This window comes from Pinus tabuliformis, chromosome 5_1 (assembly GCF_031772625.1).
Source record: "Pinus tabuliformis cultivar Carrire ecotype Pingquan chromosome 5_1, CPIR1, whole genome shotgun sequence".
NCBI lineage: Eukaryota > Viridiplantae > Streptophyta > Pinopsida > Pinales > Pinaceae > Pinus > Pinus tabuliformis.
The window spans coordinates 80,643,225-80,666,771 of record NC_142305.1 but is presented as its reverse complement, the minus strand read 5'-3'; the positions used below and the strand labels follow the sequence as shown (position 1 = coordinate 80,666,771).

General features: G+C 39.6%; 1 protein-coding gene across 3 annotated transcripts in view; it reads left to right on the top strand.

The window, feature by feature from the left end:
* Nucleotides 1-23,547, top strand: part of LOC149163530 (heat-inducible transcription repressor) — a 250,116-nt gene that overhangs the window by 70,013 nt on the left and 156,556 nt on the right. For all 3 annotated transcript variants that reach the window (XM_089431769.1, XM_089431767.1, XM_089431768.1), the window contains exons 3-4: nt 17,663-17,740; nt 17,894-18,492. In XM_089431769.1, the coding sequence (XP_089287895.1) occupies nt 17,663-17,740; nt 17,894-18,492 (677 nt within the window). The remainder of the gene's footprint in view (nt 1-17,662; nt 17,741-17,893; nt 18,493-23,547) is intronic.

Sequence of the window (23,547 nt, the reverse complement as noted above, 5' to 3'; positions counted from 1 at the left end):
TGTTTCGGCGACTCATATCACCACAGATTGTGGCCGTGCACAAATCTTTGTCACCTACTTTTGTCATGGTTGCCCTCATCCTGTGTGTCCTTCACATCCTGTTGGAAATTAATGGAACGCGCCTAGTCAGCCTGTTCATGCAATAATGGCATTGGGCTATTCGACCCTCCAGTCAGACTCCTCTGCCGTCACCATATCTAATTGTGAGAGTTGGATGCATTTGCTCCTTAATTGCGGGTTGTCAACCTGCTGCCAACAACTGTCCCATATTTCGTTGGGATGTTCAATCCCATGATTTGCCAAGTGGTCAACAACCGCATTGGCATTTCGCCTTACTGCCTGAAAGATGAGGCCTTTCATTGCTCCTATCAGCTTGGCAATGTTGTCTGTGACCTTGGACAATCGCCAGTGTTTTGTGACTCTGCTGGCTGGCGTTCCTCCATGGATTTTCCTGGCCACATTAATGGCAACCTCGGAGTCTCCCTCAATTACTGCTTTGCTTGTTTGGTTAATTTGGAGGATTCTTAGCCCTTTTTCCAGAGCTGCAAATTCCATTTCATTATTTGTGCCTTCCCCAAGAGCTTTGCTGTAGATGTAAAGTATTTCTCCTTCATGGTTTCGGATGATTCCTCCAATGCCTGCTTGGCTAGGATTGCCTCTCGAGGCACCGTCAAAGTTTAGCTTTAAAAACCCTTCTGGCGGATGCTTCCAGCCCTGCGGCTCCGTGTTTAGGTTTTGCTGCTGCCCAATAGATCCCAGTTGTTGTGCGTTGAGCAGGTTGAAGGCATTCAGAATTCGCTGGTCCTCGGCCGAAGGATGGTTATCAGGGTCTGCCTTGCATTTTACCAGGATTAATTGGCTCATGTTTTGGATTAAGGTGCTTTGCAGGTACTCTATATTTCTGTGCTCATTTTGAAAGATTCTGCGATTTCTTTCTTTCCATAAGGTCCAAGTTATGAAGCCTGGTAGAATTTTCCATATGTTGTTGATTCTTGTGTTGTTGGAGTACTTGCTAGGCCAATTCGTGATGGTATTTTGAATGGATTCCCTGTCTCTATTTGTTTGCTGCAATATAGTTTCCATCCCTTGCCATAGGTGATCGGCCCATTCACAGGTATTGAAAAGATGGTTCATGGTTTCTTCTGCTTGATTGCACATAGGGCATATGGAGGGGCCTTCAAAACCTTTTTTGCGCAGGTTCTCCCATGTGAGAGTTTTTCTTCTCATGAGAAGCCATAAAAGGTTTTTATTTTAGGCCAGAATATGGCGCCCCAAACCTTGTTGCTCCATTGTGTCGCCTCCATTTGCTCCAAGAGTTCTAGCTGTTCTCTGGCCTCTTTGAGAGTGAAGTTCCCGCTCCCTTTCATACCCCATCTCAGGATGTCGTTTTCTGTGGTCTTTCTGATAGTGCGATTGTTTATGCATTTCAGGAAGTCCTTTGTGTTGTTGTTTTCTTCAATTGGGTTCTCAACATCCTGGAGAGCCCATTCTCTCCATTCCTGGTCGCGGCTGTTAGGGTTCCAGTAGTGGTGGACTGTAAACTTTCCCCTGTTCTGGCATTATCTTTTGAACTCTTCTAGCTCTGGTTTTTCCAGGTTTGGGAGCTGCTGCCATGCGTCTTCCCAGAAGAGGGCCGTTTCCCCATTGCGGATCTCCCAGAAGCTGTGGTCCTGAACTAAGTTGCGGTTTCTTCTAGCTAAGTTCCATATTGGAGAACCCTCCGGTGTTTCCTGTATCCTGATTAGGTCTTGATCGTTGTAGTTAGGAGTGTATTTCTCCTTCCAGTGTCTGGCCCAAGGTAGGTTGATTTCCTTCAGCCAGCGCCACCACAACTTGGCTCCACATGTCATATTGATGGTGTGGGGGTCAATTAAGCTTAAACCGCCTACTGCTTTCGAGGTGCATAGCTTGTTCCAGGCTACCAGTGCCCATTTCCTTTTTTCCGCATTGCCACTCCATAGAAAGGATCTTTGAATGTTTCTAATTTTCTGCAGGATACCGCTGGGGGCCGGCATGATGGATAGCAAATATTGCGGGATGGCCTGCAGTATAGCTTTGGTGAGGACAAGTCTCCCAGCAAAGTTAAGAGCCCTGTGAGTCCAATGCTTGCATTTTTTCTCCAGTTTCGCTAAGATGTTTTCCCAGTGAATTTTTTGCCAAGGCTTAGTAGTGAGAGGGGCTCCCAGATACTTAGAAGGAAGAGTGCCTTTTCGGAAGCCAAGAATGCTGGAGAGATGGTTCTGGATGGCGGGATGAGTGTTAAAGAAGAAGATAGTCGATTTGGCATGGTTTATCTCCATGCCTGAAGCTTTGCTAAAGAGATGAAGAATGTTTTTGAAGGCCATAGCTTCTTTGACAGTTGGAGTGCCATGCAGCATTGTGTCATCGACAAACTGCTGGTGCGTTGTGGCAGGAATGGAGGGGAAAGGGTGTAGACCTTTAAGCTTCCTTTCCTCTCTTGCTTTGCGAATGAGCCTGTTGAGCCCTTCCATGAGGATTACAAATAGGGAGGGGGAGAGAGGGTCTCCTTGTCGAATGCCTCGGGAGGGGGAGAAAGGAGCAGAGCGGGAGCCATTTACCAGAATGGAAAAATTGGTAGATTTGAACAGAGCAAGGATCCATTTGGTCCATTGCTTGTCAAAGCCAAAGGCATTTAGAATGGCCTCCAAGTAATTCCAGTTGACTTTGTCAAATGCTTTTGAGAGATCTAGCTGCATCAGCATGCCTGGAAGTTTCCTTGTCTGCAAGGTGTGAACCATCTCCTGTGCTAAAAGGATGTTGTCTAGAATTTGCCTACCTTCCACGTACCCTGACTGCTCTTCTGAGATTAAGTCAGGTAGAATAGGCTTAAGTCTGTTGGCTATGACTTTAGAAATGATTTTATATATCACATTGCAGAGAGCTATAGGTCGAAACTTGTTAGGGGAATTGGCTTCTTCTTCCTTGGGGATTAGCGCGATGAAAGTGGAGTTCAGGGATTTGAGAATAGAGCCTGAACGTCTGGAGTCTTCGACAACTTCCCATACCTCTGTTTTGATAGTTGGCCAGCAAGCTTTGTAGAAGTTGATTGTAAAGCCATCAGGCCCCGGTGCCTTATCATTTGGCATACTTTTGACCGCGTCTTCCACTTCCTCCATTGAGACCTTTCTTAGCAGAGCAGAGTTTTGCTCGGAGGTTATTATGCTGGGTATAGCTTTAGTTAGCTCCTCTATGGCCTCGGATCTTTCTTCTTGCGTTTCCTGAGCTATATGCTTGAAGTGCCTGGTGAGCAGCGTTGATATGTCCTTGTGGTTTTGAAGAGTTTCCCTTGCTTCATTTTTGAGCCTGAGGATTTTGTTTGCCCCCCTGTAGTCCAGCGTCGATCTGTGAATTTTTTTTGTATTTTGTTCTCCCTCCTTCAGCCATTGGATCCTTGATTTTTGCTTCCACAAAGTTTCTTCCTGTTGGCAGCGGAGTTGCCATTGCTGCATCAGAACCTTCTCCTGTTCTTTTGAGTCTTCTTTATAGTTCCCGGAAGCCCATTCTTTGTGAATTAGATTTAACTTACCTTCAATGATGTTCTTTTCCTGGAAGATGTTTCCAAACTCCTCAGTGTTCCACTCTTTAATTCTGTTTTTGATGTGTTTTAGTTTGCTTTGGAACTTGAACATTTTGGTTCCTCTTAGATCTGATGGTTCGCACCACCATTCCTTCAGCCGATTTGCAAAGTCGGGATGAGTTAGCCAGAACTTTTCAAATCTGAAGGGCTTGTTTCTAGGTGTGCATAGGATTGCTGCTTCCAAAGCTATAGGCCAGTGATCTGATCCTCCATTGGGGAGGATGTCAGAGTCCACTGTCGTTCCTTCGAGTAAGACACTTTCCGAAATCAGAAGTCGGTCCAGCCGGGAGGCGAGCCTATTGTCTCCTCCTCTTCTGTTGTTCCAAGTGTAGGAGCCATTTTTGGGGAGAATGTCTACTAGCTTGGCAGCTTCTATGAAATCAACAAAGAGTTCTGTATCTTTGTTAAGCTTTCTGAGACCTCATTTCTTCTCCAGTAGGGAGGTAATCATGTTAAAATCTCCCCCCATGATGATCTTAGAGGTTGGGTATCTTAACTTTAAATTTATAAGAGAATTAAGAAAAGAAAATTTGTCATCTAATCTTTGCGGTCCATAGACATTTATGCATAGGTAGGTTTCAGAGTTACCGCCTCTAAACTGCCCCATTCACTGGCACCTGATCTGGGTCTTCTCACGCTATCCGCCTTTGAGGACTGCCTATTAACTGCCCCATTCACCGGCATAGTCTTATCCTTCTTATTTTCCCTAGATTACTACCTATGAACTGTCCCAAGTTCATCGTAGGAATTAGAGTCTCTTTCCAAACCCTTTCCCATCAGTGAATGCTTCATGACTGCCTCGCCCTCATAGCAGTAATAAGGATATCTATAACTAGGAGAAATCCCTCACCATATGAATAGTGAGTGACCCCTCACCATCGGAATAGTATTATTTGAACTTCTGTGGCAATAAACGATCGTGCAGCCTCCATTGAGATAATGTTTATTGCTCGGGTGTCCCAAAGTGTAGCTATGCCTCCTTCCCATCCTTGACTGGCTACATCTGTATATTTGATAGGTTTGCCTAGCCTTTTGCTGATGTTCTCCATTTGGTTAGTAGCGCATTTGGTCTCCTGTATGAACATAATGTCTGGCTTTTCTTGTTGGAACTTTCTCTTGAGTAGTCTTTGCTTAGCTTGGCTGTTGAGCCCTCTTACATTCCATGAAATGACTTTCATTGATAACTAAAAACTCATTGGTAGGACGGGAAGGCATGAAGAGCCTTCATTTTTCCAGAGTTGATCATTAGAATCCCCAGATCGTGCAGCACCTCCCCACTGGTTCTTCTGCCTCTTCTTTTATTTGGCTTCCGGCCTGTTGGGTTAAGAGATATGCTCTTTGACTGATTACCTGTGCCTTTTGCAATTCCTAATCTTCTGTTTTGCCTGTCTAGTTCCGCCTTTTGTCTTGCGATGAAGAGATCACTGATCTTCCTGATTTCTTCTTCCGGAATGTTGTCTAGCCCTTGGGATTTCCAGTTTTTTTCCATGGCTGGGAGGTTGACTCCTTCTTTTTCTAGGACTGCATTGAGCTCTAAATCCTCGCTACCCCCGTCGCTGGTTATCATGTCAGTGTCTTCATCATGTTCGTCTTCGAACTCTTGCATTTGAACTTCTGTTCTGAGTATATTTTCCTCCCCGTCCTTAGTTGTGTGTTCTGGCGTGTTTTTTGGTGCTTCAATAAGTTTTGTTTCCCTATTAGTGCCTTCTGAGTCTGTATCAGTTTCCAGAATGCTGAAGGTGTTACTGATGATACCAGGTCCTGTCTCTGCTCTGTGTATTCTTTTTCTGTTAGCTCTCTGTCTTATTTTTGGCTTTGTGAAGGCCTCTTTACTCTTTGCTGCTTGCTCTTGTTTGTGTTCATCCCCTGTTCTGTTGAGAGGGCACTCTCTAACAAGGTGTCCGTGTTCATGACACCTTCTGCAACGGAAGGGGATTTGTTCGTAGTCGATGGCTTGATAGTAATCCTCATCTCTGAATTCCAACCACAGACCTTCATGCAGGGCTCCTGAGACGTCCATCTCGACACAAATTCGTGCGCAGGAAGTATATCTTCGTTGCACCGTTGCTTCTGAAGCTTTAATGAAGGTTCCGAGCCGGTCTCCTATCTGCTTAAGCGTTGCCAGTCCCCAGTAGTCTATAGGAAGGGAGAATAGGCGGATCCACACTGGAACCTGTGTGAATGTCTCTTGTTCAGGTACAAAGTTTGCCTTCCAGGGTCTCATGTAGAGTCCAGCTGAGGCAAAGAAGTAAGGTCCGCCATCGAAGACTCTATCCTTGTCTTCTAAGTTTGTAAAGACAACAGTAAAGAAGCCTTTTGCTCCAAGGTGGAGTTTAACATCACCTTTTGGTTTCCAGTGTTGTTTGATCCATTGGCAGAGTGTGCGTTCTGTTGGCCACAGTCCCATAAATTTGCAAATAATTGCATGTTCCATCATGTGGTCTCTATAGGCCTGAATGTCCGGATCTGAGAAGACTACTCGAAGGGTTTCCTTTTTCTTTGGTTTGCATGCTCCTTGAGTTGCCTGTTTGGAGCCGGGGTTGGCAGTCTTTGCTTGCTCCTCTTCCTCTTGTGAGTGCTGCTCTGTTCCATTTTCTTTTTCGCCTTCTGTTTGGGTTATTATTGGTGCTGTGTTTCTTTGTTCTACTTCTGGTCTTTTGTCATTTTTCTCCTGTCCATTATTGGCTTTACCCGTCATCTTTGGGTTTTTTCTTGTCTCTTTCTGCAGCTGCTGTGTCCTTTCTCCACTGCTGCCGCTGCCATCCTTACGATCTCCATAGCCATTGATTTTAAATCCTTCCTGCGTTTTCTGCTTTTGCATGATTGCCTGCTTGAAGGTTGGGGTCCCAGTGGACCCCTCGTTTACCATTTGTCGGGTCAGTCCTCGACCTCTGAGGAGTAAATCTGCTAATCTGTCTCTTTGTGCTTCCAGAACTGTTGCTGAGGCTACAGGTTGCGGCTTCAAACCCTAGGTCTCGAACTGCAATTCCAGGGTCCCTCTGAAATACAAGCCCAAATTATTATTAATACCATACAAAAAAAACATTATTAACCCTAATATTAATATTAAAAGATGAATATTATTATTACTATTATTAAATCTAATATTCATATTAATATATTAAAATATTAATATTATTAAATTTAATAACTTTGGATTAATACAATATTAAATTTGTTATATTGTAATATACATTAATATATCATGATATATATTAACTCTAGATATATAGGGGAGGGATGAACATAAACATAGAGTGATAGAGGTGGAGAGATAGGGGGAGTGACAAGGGAGAGATGGAGATAAACTTAAGGATAGGGGAGAGGAGGAATGAAGAGAGAGAGAGGGAGATGAGTGAGAGATGTAGAGAAGGGTAAGAGAGGGAGAGGGAAACACAAAGATGGAGGAGGAGAGAGAGGAGGAGAGAGGGAGGGACGAAGAAAGACATAGAGAGTGAGAAGTGGAGAGAGAGAGATTATGTTTAGGGGTGATATAAAGAGACAAAGAAAGAGAGAGAGAGAAGGAGGAGAGAAGGAGAGAGGGAGGGATATAGTAACATAGAGAGAGAGAGAGTGAGTGATGGGGGAAGAGAGAGGATTGGAGGGAAGAGAGAGAGAGGGGGAGAGAGAGAGAGAGAGGAGGAGAGCGATGGGGAAAGAGAGAGGATTGGAGGGCAAAGAGAGAGAGTGATAGGGGAAGAGAGAGGGAGGTAGGAGAGAAAGGGAGAGAGGAAATACGAGAGAGTGGACTTGAGAGAGAGGAGGAGAGAGGGAGGGGAGAAGAAATACAGAGTGAGAAGTGGAGAGAGAGAGAGGGAGTGACAAGGGAGAGATGGAGAGAGAATGTGTATGTTTGGGGATGAGATAAAGAGAAAAGGAGAGATGGAGAGAATGGGGAAGAGAAGGAGCGAGTAGAGAGAGAAGTATATAGTAACAGAGTTGGAGGTTGAAGAGAGAGAGAGAGAGAGAGAGATGGAGTTGGAGGGGGAGAGAGGGAGGTAAGAATAAAGAAATAGAGAGAGAAAGGTGGAGAGAGAGAGGGAGTGATAAGAAAAATGGAGAGAGAGGGAGAGAGGACAACAAGAGGGAAGAGAGATAGAAGCGGGGGAGAGGGAGAGAAGGGGAAGAGAGAGAGAGGGAGGGAGAGGAGGAGGGAGGGATAGATAGATAGATTGAAGAAAGAGAGTGTATGTTTTGGGGGTGATATAGAGAGACAAAGGGAGATAGAGATATAGATGGAAAGTGAAGAGAGGGAAGAAGAGAGAGATGGAGAGAGAGAGGGAGGGACAAAGAGATTGATAGATATGGAGTGAGAGACCGTGTGTGTTTGGGGGGTTGAGATAGAGAGACAAAGGAGAGATGGAGGGATATATATATATATATATATGGAAGGGGGAGAGGGAAGACTATTTATTGCACTAGATGCATTGATTTCAGTTTAGATGGTGATTTTTAATCCTATTTCATTGCTTGTACTAGATGCATTGATTTTAGTGTAGATGTTGATTTCTATTGATATTTGATTGCTTGCACTAGATGCATTGATTTCAATGTAGATGTTGATTTCTAATAATATTTGATTGCTTGCACTAGATACATTGATTTCAATGTAAATGATTTCTAATCCTATTTTATTGCTTGCACTAAATTCATTGATTTCAGTGTAAATGGTGATTTCTAATCCTATTTGATTGCTTGCACTAGATGCATTGATTTCAATGTAGATGTTGGTTTATAATCATATTTGCTTACTTGCACTAGATGCATTGATTTCAGTGTAGATGTTGGTTTATAAACCTATTTGCTTACTTGCACTAGATGCATTGATTTGAGTGTAAATGTTGATTTCTAATTGTATTTGATTGCTTGTATTAGATGCATTGATTTCAGTGTAAATGTTGTTTTCTAATCTTATTTGATTTCTTGCATTAGATGCATTGATTTCAATGTAGATGTTGATTTCTGATTTGATGTAATTGGATGTATGATGGTACATTAATTTTAAAGTGATTGGATTAATATTGTGCATTGATTTCAGTGTAAGCATAAAAAATTATTGACAATGTACATTGATTTTTGTGTTATAGTAATTCAACCTATTAATATTGGAGAGAAAGAGAGACAAGGTATGATGTTTACTACAATATATCGAGCTAAAGGTTTAAATGGTTTATGATTTAACCTGTCCTTTTCATATAATCGATATGAAAAGACGAAAAAAGTAACAAGGGTGACAATAAAAATAGTAGAAGAAAATAGTTTGAGATTAATCACAATGAAGACTATTTGTAATTTACTATATTCTTATTATTCACATTTTCTATCATTCAACACTATTACATTGTCACTTTACATTCAAAATTTTTATTTCATCATTTTTCATCATTAAAGTTATTCACAATATTTATCATCTCAACAAACTAAGGTAACTAAGCAAATTTAAAATTAAAATGACCAGATTAATCTGAGACATATTTAGCATATTTAAAATGATTATATTAATATTAGATGATTTTACATATTATTGATAAAATCAATCATCTGTTCATTAGATTTTCTTTGGCCGCACACGACTGAAACCAGCTTAGATCCATCTTAACTCCGGATCTATCAAGTGCCGAGAGGGATCAAATCTCTTGAGGTGCAAACATTTTCTCAAGTTTTGCACTCAAAAAAGAGGTTTGCACTTTGTTGTTGCACAGAATGTCTAGGCACCGCGACAACGACTCAGATCGGGGGCTGTCACCTTGATCCCCAATCTCTCTGTTTAAGCTGTCTCCTTACAACAGGCTAAGGGGGGTAGACCCTATGGAAAAATGGAATGAAGAAAAACTAGTTGGGAACTAACCAGGTTGGGAGACATAGTGAAGCGATCAAGTACTTGATTAAGATTTAGCAAGACTTATAGGATTTCATTAGATTTTAAACGATTGATACCAGTGCCTTATGGAGTCAACGATCTTGCTAGGGAAATTAAGACCAAGAATCGATTAGCAACTGCTGCTTAGATGAATGACTATCTTATATGAAGTGTAGATCTTAAAGCTAATATGAGATGCAAGAATCTTGATTAATTTTAGTTAAATGCCTATCTAAGTTTTAACCCTTCGATCCTTTCTATGTTGAGCCTGATTTCGTAGTAATTGGCAGAGAGAAGATCAGGAGAAGCACACTAAGGTGTGATTAACGATACCTTTCCTGAAAATCTAACATACCCGGTGCCTCCGGCGCTGCAAAGAATCGTGGCTCTGACGACTGCAAGGTCACCGTCTTAAGTACTATTAAAACAGGCTTCTCAAGAAAAGACGGATGGAGATCTATCTGTCTATCGACCAAGGTTATGCTTAGAAGTAAATTTTATCTATGCAAAGTTAACTTATATGCAAATGCATCGGAAGATGAGATGAAGTTAGACTCTAGAATAAAAAGATGCTTATGTCGCAGAAACTTCCAATACCCAAATGAAATGTTCGTTTTATTAAATAAAGACCCAAAATTAAGCCCATGAAGATATTGCAATTGAAACACAAGCTTATTTCAAATCTTTCTGATACAGTTATAGCTCAAAGAGAACAAAAACTTCTTTGCAATTACTATCAACAGATGCTCAAAAAATACTCAGTTTTATGAAACAAAGGATATGCATTTTATCACAATTTCATGACAGAGTACTTAATTTTCGGAAATTAATTTTTAGGACAGCAGTAAGAAAAACTTTATGACAACAGCAATATGACAATGAATATAGTAAGTATTCAATGATATCTTTATGCCAAAAATTTACCAAAATTTTTCCAAACTTGCCCACATGAATTATAAAAATTTTTCGGTCTGTTATGATGTGATTTCCGGAATTATATCAGATCTGATTTAGATACAGATAAGATTGGAAAGATGTTTTATGTGCATGTATTTACATATATGCTGTTATTTCTAGAAGTTTTTAATTAAGAATATGCTAGAAACATATTGTAAGTTGTAGTCTTTTCTATAAAAATAAGTTTTGTAGAATGAAAATGGGTTGGGAAATTTCTTACAGAACCTGGTAGAGTGTGTAGAATTTTAACATTAACAAGTGTGGTTCATCTTCCCTATTCTTGTTTGTTTGCTCAGCCTCGTCCTTACACAGGTCTTCTAACACTCTGTCTAGCTAGCGATCCCTCACATTAGACCTCAATTGCCCTCGATCTTCTGTTATATACCTTCAGCTAGCTTTATCCACACTGCGACCCTACTCTTAGGGCTCAAGCACCTTGTGGCTAGCCCTTGTTATCTTTGCGGTTGCCCTTGAAACCACATAACATGCATGGGGTTGGCCTTTCTAAGCCTTAAACCAACCTCGACCTATCAGAACTAGGCCTCAAACCTGTTTTGTCTATCACAAACTGCTCTCTCTTGCTTCCTACCAGGCTTCTGTATGTCCAAACTAGTTACAGATTGCTTTAGATAGACCTCGTCACACTCTTGCTTGGCAGATCCTCAATTCAGCCTCTTGGATAGACTCCTCATTTGCTCCTGCAGGTCTTTCTCTAATGCTGCGACTTCTCTTAGGGAAGATCTCTTGCTTACATGATTAATCCTTCCACTTGTGTGCCTAGGCCTCTCCTTTGGCCTGCTATTTATATGTCTTGTGTGAGATTCTTGGGGGTCTTCTTTGTCCTTGAAGAAACCCTCACTTAACTAATCAACAACAAATTAGAATAATGAATTACTTTCCTTGGGTTCCAAGTCCCCTGCTTTGCGTCCAAAACCCCAACACTTGGGTACTTTGCCCAACAAACTCCTTTTTGTGGGTTTCCTCCACTAAGCAATATCTTTTGTGCTACCCTAATTTTAGCAGTTATAAGGCCTTTATCTTTTTAAAACAGTTAGATTCCAGATGACCATCTTTCCTACAAATGTTGTAATGTCTATCAATGTTCTTACTCTTTGATTTTGGTCCTTTGTCACCATTGGAAGAAGATTGTAGGGCTCTAAATTTACTCATATATTTACCTTTAACAAAATATGGAACCTATTTTAAGAAGTTAACTAGAATTCATAACATCAAAATTCATTAATTTGTTGTTGAGTACTTACCTAGTTTGTTGTGGTTGAAGATGCTTCATAATTACTCCTGTTCTCGCTCCCGCTACCAAAAGACCAAAACCTCCCAGCCAAACTGGGTACAACCTAGGTACTCAGTCCATAATGCTTCTCAATTGATGCAATCTGTTCCCCGTGCCCAAAAACTTCAAGGACAATTAAGGCTCAGTCCTCACTGTCTTCTGTTACAAATTTTCCTCCTCTCAATATTGTGCTCCCAAGCAACAAAAGATCCCCCTTTCAGTCCTACTCCCTTCTCCTTTTATTTCTTAGAACCACCGCTCATTCATCCTTCATTGCCTTGGCTGTGTGCCCCCTGTCTATTACGTGGCTCCTTACTGTGAATTAAAGAGGTAGTCATGTTTTATATTGACACTCATCACTTACGTAATGCTTTTGTTATTAATATTTATTTAATATTTTATCATATTATACCTTTTTTAATGTTTAACCTTTAGTTAAAAGTTACTTCTTTTATAACAATATAACTCCGTTTTAAACTTTAGTAATTTAAATTTAGAACCTTTGGATAATGTTCTATGGTTACTTATTATGATGAAGACACATACTAAAGTACATATTCCAATATATATTTTTGCGAGTTAGATATTTATTTAATATCTTCAACAATTACATCATTTACCTATGCTTAGAATGTCTTCATAATTTAAGATGGCTACTAGTGTAGTGTAGGCGACGCATGCATGTGTAGCTATCATATGCATGCATCGTCTTCATGCTAATAATTCACATTTCGTTTATACTGGTAGATAGGTCATTACAAAGATGTTGGCTGAGAGTGTTTGTGACCCTTATTTTGCTTGTTGTTGTAGGATGTTGCTTCTTGGAATGCCTGGTTTTATCTTTCTGTTGGACCATTAAGGCTTTGTTAGATGTACCTGTAGTGTTGATCACTCCAAGATGCAAGAAATTTCCTTGTTCTCTAACCATAAAATCACAAAAGTTCTCAAGAGTGAGATTTTGGTATGGAACCCTTAGAGCTTCTCTAGTGGCATAAAGGGTAGATACAAAAATAGAATATGCAATACCAATCTTAGGATGTCTAATATATACACATTAATCATCATTCATATTGATTTTACAATCTTGAAGTAAAATTCTAAATGTTATGGACTTAGATAAAAGTTTTTTAATGCAAGTTTGAAATCATTAGAATTTCAAGTCATTGTTTGATTTTCAAGTTGATAGGTTGTGTTACCCACCAAAAGTGGGTGACCCCATAGGTGAAAATTTTCTCCCATCATCTCTTCCAGCTAGCAGCTAACAACCCTTGACAGCGACTCGTAGTCGATGATGATGTGTCGTTCATACCTATGCAACGTGCATCTGTCATGTTTCTTCACCCACTTGCCAAGAGCACATGTTGGAAGGCGGGCTTCCGATCAAAAGGTACTTTATTCATTTTGGAATCAGGTGATTTTGCTTGTTTGTATTTGGTCATTTGACATGGGTTATGGGGTAATCTGGAAGGAAGAGGGGTTTTGATCGTCATCTTGTTCCCTCACCCTAAATGTAGGGTTAATCTTTCATCCTAGTGTGGTGGGACCTCCCCTAATGCCCAAATGGTTATAGGAGAGGCATTACTTGGGAAACCCTGATTGAGATAACGTAGTCCCATGTCTCCCTATTCCATACTTACCACTACTCATCTTACATTACAAGCCCTATATTCCACCTCCCTTCTTCGGGCTCCACTGACCATTGGTTCTCTGGGATTTGGCACCATACATCCTCATACTTGGGTAGGGGCTTGAAACGTGGCTCTGGGCAGTTGATGCAGTTAAAATAACAAGAAAAAACATATGATGGCCATAAGCAAAAAAAGAAGAAGATCAAAATGCAAAAGATGGCTGGGACATATACATTAACACGTGGGAAAAAGCCTAACATGAGCTCTACCTCACTCTTTATGGCCATCACCTGGTTTCTGAGCACATATTGCTCTTCATATTATGAGAAGGAACCCTTGCATGTCCCAACCCTTGGTGGGTAAAGAACTGTCTCACCAGCTAAGTCACCTGACACGGGGACATGGGACACGCAGGACACGAGGATTCGAGTGTCTGACATAGGCACGTTGACCCCCCGGAACAAGACACGTTATATATTATTTTATATATATATATATATTAAAAATAGATATTTATTACACAAATTCTCATTCATGATACAAATTCATTGATTCAAACATAGATCTTCATCTAGATGTAAGTTTTACAAAGTAACATTATGCATACAAATACAATTGTGATAGATTCATCAATGATCCAATAGGAGAAAGACAAGAAACTGCAGTTTTCTCATTAAGTCATCAAAATCAAAATGTGTTACATAGGTAGTAGCAATGCCAATGGCAAATAGAAATAGCAAATACAAAACAACTACAAGCCTCAAGGCAGTAGGTAGCTCATGAGTCATCAATCATCATCATCAAAATCAACATCACTGTCATCATCATGGTCACCACTGCTCTCCTTTGCTGCATCCTCCTCTATATCCAATGTCATCTCTGCATCTGCTGGTGTGGAGGATGACCCCTCAACAATATCACCATCATCAAAAGTGATAGGCTCTAGCATTGACTCATTAAGATCCAAGTTGGCCAATGCCAACTCAACACTATTGTCCAAACCCATATCATCAGGAAAGACATCCCACATCTTTGTCTTTCCCTTCAACCACTCATCCCTCTGCCTGTAAATAAGACGAATCGCCTCCAAAATGCTCCCAAACCCTTTGCTATTCGCTCCCACACACCCACAACAAGAGAGACAGAGAAAAGTGAGGGAGAAATGACCCAAAACCGGCCTTTATGGGGCATTAAATCAAGGGACTCGTGTCCCAGAATCGGGACACGATTGGCTCGTTCCTTGGACATGATCGGACACAATCAGGACATGATCGGAGGACATGTGTCCCACCAAATCATGTCCGATTCGACCGATTTGGGACACACAGAGGGTTTAGGACGAATCCGGTTTCTTAGCTCACCAGTAAGGGGTAATCACTGTTGTACATCATACAAAGCAAGCTCTAACCCTTTGAGCTACGAGCAATAATACAAAGAAAAAATCAAGAAAAAGTAAAAGGCACACAAGAGGGTTGGAAAACAAAGGCCGAGTTGGTAACTCATGCCTTTATGATTGCTCCCTCCCCACATCTATACACTTTGGATGAGGAACTCATCATAGCTGGTCCCTTTGACCATGGCACTTGGCCATGAAGTCTTCTCCCCTCCGTTCCATCATTATTCGCATGACACCTATCGATTGAAGGGTGGACGAAGGACATGTCATTTCCCCTTGGGGTTTGGAAGGCTAATAGGGTGGTCTATTAGCCACTCTTACCTAGTGAGGTTACGAGTTCGAAGCCTTAATTTCAGAAGGTAAGCCTTATTTGAAGTGTCAAATTGCCCATTACTTTCACGGTTACCCTGAGCCCTCAATGCTTGCCCTAAACAAGCCTATGTATGGATGACATAGATTGACCTCCTTAGGTCTTTATAGGGAAATCAAATTGCCTCCAATTGGAGCCTTGAGCCATTGTTGTCTTTCTTGTAGAAGGCCTATTTGAGTCACCTTATATCTTAACATAAGAATACTTATCTTTGGTGACCTTCTCACATACCGAGATTCCTCCCATCGGTTAAAATCTGTATAGAGCAAGGGGTTTTGGCTGTGGTGACAGTGTGCCAATCACCCTATTGTTGTCACTTGGTCTAATTTTAGCCTTGTAGGGTGCTCCTCTCCAAGGCCTGCTAGATTTTGCGGCAACAGGCTGTAATAATATTCTGTTTTCCAAATATTTTATTTAGCTTATTCAAAGTTTCATCTAGGACATCAATTCCTGGAAGATGAAACCTTAAGTCAAGAGCAGCAGACATTCCGTTAACCGTCGTGCTTCATCATTCTCATGGCTTCCTTGTCAGCATCAATGGGGGCTTTATCTTTTCCCAAAATAATCTGATACAAGCCTCTACTTCTTTTTACATCTCCATGAGAAGTAGTTGGTATTAGTAAGCAAAAGATCACTTGGAGTAGCCATATTAAAATATATAGATAGTATGGATTCAAAACCTGAATCTGAATGTCTGAATGGGAAGCACTTGAAAAAATAGGCCATTTAAAGAAAAAACAACACAAAAAACAGATTTCAGTTGTGAAAATTATGCCCTTTTTAAAAAGGGCCTAACAGGTGACGAAAGTGCCACGTGGCAAGTAGAAGTTGAGCCATGTGAAGAGAGATGCACAATAAGAATGTTGAGTGAAAAAAAATTCTCTTCCTTCTCTACCTTTGCTTATAAGTTCACTTTTAGAAATAAGCTAGTTATGAAGTGACTAACAAGTGAGAATCACTTTTACAATGAAGTTACTTTATAAATTAAAGTTGCATGCACAAAATAACTAAAAGGGAATAGTAAAGCTACTTTATAGCAATTCTCTTTTATAACTTAAGTGAAATACACTTTACAATAAAGTTATGAGATAACTCAAGGTTGCATGAACTTTTTCATAAAGTAACTTAAAGAAAAAGAGACTGAATTCAAAAACCTTTTATGAAACAAAATAACTTTCAACCAAGTGAGCTGATGCAAAATATATCTGCTTTTTAATGAAGCAAGAGTGCTTTTTTTACTCGTTGCCTCGTTGTGCATGCTTACCCCCGAAAACCTTATTTTTCCCTACAAAGGAAACTTCAACACGTCCGCATGCAAAAACAAGTGAAATTTTGAAAATCGAATTTCTGAATCTCAAAAATAATGGGGTTAGATCTTGGTTAGCTTTCTCAAAAATTGCAAGTTTTCTTTTAGTTCTTGATTTGTCAAGATTGCACAAAGTGCATGGAAAAGAGCATACACAGCAAAGAAAACACTTCTTGCTCTGTTTTTGATTTGTTGAGATCCCACAGATCACATGGCAAGGAGCATACACAGATCGAAAAAGAGCAACAAAGCGGGAATTAAAGGGGCATATTCAGACTGTATACCTCTGGATTTGACAGAAAAGGCAGTATCTCAAGAAAACACAAATTATTTTCTAGTGAAACGAAATGCATATCTATCTTTAAAAAAAGGCAGTGCTTCAGACACAATGGAACAGTCTGCTCAGCCCAAAAATGCACAAGAATAGCAGATCTCAGAAAATACGGCAACATGGGCACAAGATCTTGATCAACAATGGGAGCTGCTCTTTAAATGGGCTCTGATACCATGTTTAGGAGAATAGGGTATTCCATACATGAGGAACACCATACATAACCACTCACATAATGAGATTAAAGATCATAACACCAATTAATTCATTTATTCATGATAACAGCTTGTAATTTAACATTAATTTAACTGCTTATAGCAGAGATTTAATTCATGATAGCAGGATGTAACTTGGTGGTTTAATTCATAGTAACAGCTAGTAACAAATTTGTCAGTAGTCTAAGGTTCATATTAAAATTATTTTTACAAACACTAATGAGACCTAGTACATGAAAGGCTGAAGAGCTCCACTGAATTCTTAAGAAATCAATTTTCTTGCCAATATTAGTTTTGGGGTTTAAAGCAGCATGAGTTTCATTACCCTCTTCCACTTGACCAATCATACAATATTGTTTTGCATGGTCATTCTTGAATGCTCATTTTTTGGATTTGTTAACACCTAATGCCTACTTGGTTCTTCTGTAGGATTGACTATTGGATGAATACATTTCACATCTTACCAATATAGCTCTGATAGATAATTTATTAATTTTATTAAAATAGAGTCTCTTTAGATAAAGTATAAATGTGTTTGTGCCATGTGCATTTTACCAATGGTATATGGTTGGGTTCTTCAGTCAATTATACGAGGACATTCTAAACAAAATTTGAATGGATATTCTTACAGCATGATTTGCACTGTAAAGTATGGATTATATGAATACTCGCTTTCCTATTTTTTAAATTTATGTCCTTTATATTTTCAGAGGAGCTTCCTAAAGATTGGCATAATGCTCCAGATTTAGATTCAGTTAGACATTTGGACCGTGACTTTGTTTTCCCAGGTATGCAATTCTTGTTTAGCATGAAATTTTGTGTCGTCAATGTTGGTTTTGATACATCTTTTATACGTCAGTTATGGATTAGAAGAAAATCTGTAAAGATTTGATGTCAAAAATGTCTCAGCTCTCTAATATGTCCACCTTTTTGTTTTGCAGGAGAACAACTGCGTATATTGGTATACATATCATCACATGATAGAGAAGCAAAAGAAATTATTACACCTTTTAAGGTTGCTGCAGTAATGAGCAAAAATGGCTTTTTTAAGCAAAAAGCTATCAAAAGAAAAGGTAAGCTTGAACCAGAGTTAGACACTGCTTCTTATGAGGGAAATTTGGATGACACCGGTAAAGATAATGGAGTTGATGTTTTAGGAGAGAGTGTTACATCTACCTTGAAGGATCAATCAAACAGTGGAGGGGACCTGTCTGTCAGTGAATCTCTCCTCAAGATGGAAGGCCACAAGAAAAGGATTGCCATTTTATTGGAAAGTTTCAGAAATTCACATTTTTTTGTCAGAATTGCTGGAGCAGATGAACCTCTTTGGGGTAAAAGAAACGTTACCAATCAGGGGTCAGTTTCTTCAGAATTGGCAGATGGGAAGGATGCAGTGGATGGCTCAGAAATGACAAAATTGTCAGAGAGGCATAAGTTCTTGTCTGCTATAATCGAAGGGGGAAAGTTTGATCCCAGTGTGGCGGGTGGAGTGGCAAGAAATGCAGTTACATGTTGCTCCCTTTCAAATGGAGATATTGTGGTATGCTTTGCCATGTTATTAAAGGACTTGAAGAAATAAGAGTAATGTGTCTCTAGTTTTCTCCTTTCGTGGTCATCTGCTGGAAATTAATAAAATTATCTTATCTACTATATGCCTTATGATGAGTAGAGAAGACATCTTGCTCTTAATATTTTCCAGTTTACCGTCTTTAAATAATAAAGTTCTTGTATGCTTTTGGAGGATGTTAGTGTGTTAAGATAATAATTTTGTTTTGTTTAATTTCATTCAAGTGTTGAAAACTTGAATACCTAGTTTCTTATCCAAGTTTTGATATCCATCAAAAGTGATGCATTATAACATTGGTCCAATATATGACTGTGTGTTAGGATTTCATAGTGTATTCTTGTTGAAGCTAGTGGTAGCTTCAGAAGGTCTTCTGCATAGGCTTTGTGTCTTGGCATGTAGGAGATGATTTATTGCCTCTTTCAATATTTTATGTCTTCTTTCTTAAGTCTAACTTAGGAAAAGTACAATAATTAAAGTCAATTAATTATTGTGGACTATTAAGTCATTTTCTAAGGATAAATAATAAAATTAATTAAGTGACTTAGAAATAATCTCAACCATTGATCTCCTAGATCTTCTAGAAGGGAGATTAGGGTTAGGGATTTGGGCTTAATGAAGATTATAAATGAAAGCCTAAGGGATAGGTGATGATACATATAGAGGAGAGAGGCAGCTATAACATTTTTGCGAAAGCGATTTTCTCAAGGAGAGAGTGAATTCTCTGGAGTGAGAGGCTTAGTTAGACTGAGGAGAAGGAAGGAGAATACAGGGATAATTTTGGGAGTGTTTCTAGGAGGCCGATTTGCTGGAGATTGGAGAGGTTGAATTGCTGAAGTAAGGAGGCGCAGTTGCTGGGGAGCTTGATTTGCTAGGGTCGATTTGTGAGTGCACAGAGGCTGAGTGAGGGTACGGCGCTGGGGCCAATTTATTGGTGAAAGGTGGGCCGATTTTCTCTAGGATGAATTTCCTTGGGCTGAATTATTCCAGTGGGGCCGAGTTGCAGGTTCTAGTCACTATATTTTCCTATATAAATTCTCTGTGGGTTGAAACCTTGATTTTCTAGATTAATAGATGAAGGAGAATTGTTGTGGGTGTTTATCTATTGCAATGTGTGATTGATCTCTCGGTTTCATTTCCATTGCCTATTTGATTTTCTAGAGTAAAAAATACACGTGAATTTGTATTTCAACAATTCAAAATTTAATTGGTAAAATAAATAAGTTGTTGGGCATTCCTTATCCAATAAATAACTACTTCCAATATGGCTGGAATGTGCTTTTGAAGTATGCTTCTTGGACCACAGCTACCAAATGAGTGTCCTAACTAACTCCTTAAGAAATGGATCTCATCTGGTTATGTGATGGGCTGAGTCACTCTTCAAAGCAGCTATCACCCAACCAATCTCTCTTTTATGCTGGATGCCCTTCTCAAGCAATTAAGTCTTTGGTTAAGCTTTTTTCTAGGTGAAGCATTGCTTAGTCTTTGACTGTGTTGATGGTTCTATAGCCTTCTTTTTTCTGAGCACTCCTATTCTCTAGGTTATTTACCTTTAAAACTTCCAACATATGCTGGTCATTGCACTGCTGTTCATATGCCAATTATCCAGGTAAAAAAGGTCTCCAATTCCATCCACAATACCATGCTGTTGTTCTCCAGGTAGGCATTTAACCTGCTGATCTTGATTGTTGACCACCATGTGTGCTGGAAAGAGATCTGGATCCTTCTTAAACTTGTAATATGCTGCTGCCTTTTTCTTCCCAAGTGCCATGCGAAGATCATGGGACTCCTTTAGGGCTTGCATATCACATACAACTTGGGCACTCATTCAAGACCATCAACTGATGAAAGGTGGCCCTCTACTTATAGTCTTCTCGCATCATAGATAAGAGCCTGCCGAGGAAAACCAAGAGACTGTCCATAAGAATTCGAGGGCAATAGTTTGGAAAAGCTGCTATATGGAGTGAGAATGTTTCTGTTCACTTATATTTGCAAACAAATTACACATTTGTATGTAAAATAATATATATTTTTTATTCAATAGTCAATGATGATTTTACAAGGCTAGGGCGGTTTTCATTTATAGGAGTTGACTGGCCACGAGCCTTGAGACGTGTCCTTTGAATTAATGCCTCTTCCAAACTAATTGAGTAACTTAGTTTAATTTATTTACTAATTATTAATTAATATTTATTTATTATTATTTTAATATTTTATCATTTATTTTATTATATATATATATATTTATATATAGTTATGAATATTTAATTCATAACATTGTCTCTCCCTTAAAAATGCTTTGTCCTCAAAGCATAGGCAATGTTGGGTGTTGCTGAAGAAAACGTTCTGTCTCCCATGATGAGTCTTCCTTTGGTACTTTTTTCAATTTGATAAGGCACTCCTTAATAGTCTTGGACTGTAGTACCTTCTCCCTGGTAGCGAGTATGCCTTCAGGTTTTAAGATGATCTCTGTTTTGAGCTTTTTGATATTGCCCCAGTACTTTTTAAGTTTTTTGAGACTTGATAAATGGAATGTGTTGTGGATTGGACACTTGTCTGGTAGATTCAATGCATAAGCCACACTACTTATTTTTTTGATTATTTGGTATGGTCCATAATATTTAGGAGATAACTTACTTTTCCCTTTTTGTTTTAATGATAACTGCATATAGGGTTGAAGTCTAACAAAGACCCAATCTCCTTCTTCAAACTCTCTTTCAGTGTGGTGTTCGACGGCTTGTTGCTTCATTCTATTATGTGCCATTGTTAGATTTTCTTTTAATAAGTTAATAATTCTTTGGTTTTCTTCTAAGTGGTCCTTTACTGCTTGTACTTTAGAATCGTGTAGCGCAAAATCCTTTCGCCGGGGTGCTTCATAGCCATATAGGGCTTGGAAATGAGTCATTTTAGCTGAAGTATGATAGGTGGTATTGTACCACCATTCTGCCAGGTGTAGCCACTGAGACCATTTGTTTTGTTTGTCGGTGACGAAACAACGGAGATATGTTTCCAAACATTTATTTACAACTTCAGTTTGACCATCTGTCTGGGGGTGATAAGCCGAACTCATGTTGAGAGATATTCCTGCTTGGTGGCAGAAATCTTTCCAAAAATTGCCTTTAAATTTTGCGTCTCTATCACTGACAATGACCTTGGGAAAACCATGTAGTTTGTAAATGTTTTTACAAAACACATCCACAATTTGCTTAGTTGTGTCAGTTTTTTTGATTGCCATGAAGTGGGCATATTTAGTGAGTTTGTCAACTACGACAAATATCTTGTCCTTGCCATCAAACATAGGTATTCCTTCAATGAAATCCATTGAGATTTCCTCCCATTGAGATTTCCTCCCATTTTTGATTTGGAATATGTAATGGGTGTAGTAAACCAGGGGTTGGGATATTTTCACTCTTATTTCTCTGACAAACATCACATTCTGCGACATATTTTTGGATTTCCTTACTCATACCCTTCCAATAGAATGATTTCCAAATGTTGTAGTAAGTTTTGAAGAATCCGACATGCATGGCTGCAAGAGAACCGTGAGATTTCTTTAGAATTTTCATTCTAAATTTGGATGATGGGCTTAGGTAAATCCTACCTTTATACCATAATATGTCATTTTTCCATTCAAAATTGGCATATTGACTGATATTTCAATCATAGAACCATTGTCCAAATCCTTGGCATACTTAGCTCGTATTTCGTCTAACCAATCAGGAACAACTACCAAGGTGGCGCATGTTGTGTTGTCATCATCCTTTTTCTTTCTACATTTGACTGTTGTTTTCCTCCATTGCGCATTGGTGGTGGCACGTATTCACCAGTATTTTCTGAAGACAATTTGCTTGGCTTCCCTTTTGAGTAGTTGTTTGATTTTTCATTATTGGCATATGGCGCTTTATGGAGTTTATATTTTTACTCAATAATTATTGTTGTATGTCTAGCTTCTTCAATGGTTTGGGGTTTATATAGTTTTAATTCTTCCCGAATATTATCCTTAAGGCCACATCTGTTAGAATTGGCAACTAGGGCCAAACTCCATGTGGGTCAGCTTATTTATGGCAGCTAATATTTATATTGGATCCCTCTCGTCGAGAGGTGTAGGATTGATCTAAAGATCATCCGGTTCCGATAAGTATTTATGGAGATATGAATTTATTTTGATTATGGAATTATTATCAAGCCGACCAACAACTTGAGTAGGCTCAGAAGCCCAATAGACATGCCTATTCATCATCTACGTTTTAGTATAAATTGGCAAGGACTTGAAGTCATTTGAACACATTCTTGATGTGATCTCCTCTCTACGTCTTGGGTTTTTGGAGAAGGAGAGACACAAAAAGAATACGCTGGCCTAGTTTGATGATGCCCTAATCCAATGCAGTTTTTGGAGACCTTATACGCTATAGTACTATACGCTGTACGTGGATTACACGCAGTTCATGAAGACATAACGTGATGCCCTAATCTGCTACCCTAATCCGTTGTCATATGGAACAACTGCAGTCACAACCGCAGTCTAGCATGGAAGATGAGCTGCAGTAAGCCGCAATCAAAGGAGGAAGGTGAGCCGCAGTAAACACAGTCAATGGAGGCCCTAAAACGCTGTCCCAACAGCCCTAAAATGGAGGCCCTAATACGCTGTTTCCAGCAGCCCTAAACGCAGTCAAATGGAGGCCCTAATACACTGTTCCCAACAGCCCTAAAACGCAGTCAAATGGAGGCCCTAATACGCTGTTCCCAGCAGCCCTAAACGCAGTCAAATGGAGGCCCTAATACGCTGTACCAATAGCCCTAGGAGATGATCTTAACACAGTCATCAAAAAGGGTCTAACTCAATCATGAAGGAGGACAGCCCTAATGCACATGTACTCTGTCTATGAATGCTCCAAAAGGACGCAGTCCTAATGTGAAGATATGCTGCAATCAAGGATGAATATAGCCTTCAGTCAAAGCACAGGAATCCTAGCAGCAACGATATTAAAGACTGCTGTTCTCAAGCATGGGTTATGTATGATAGCAGTTGTC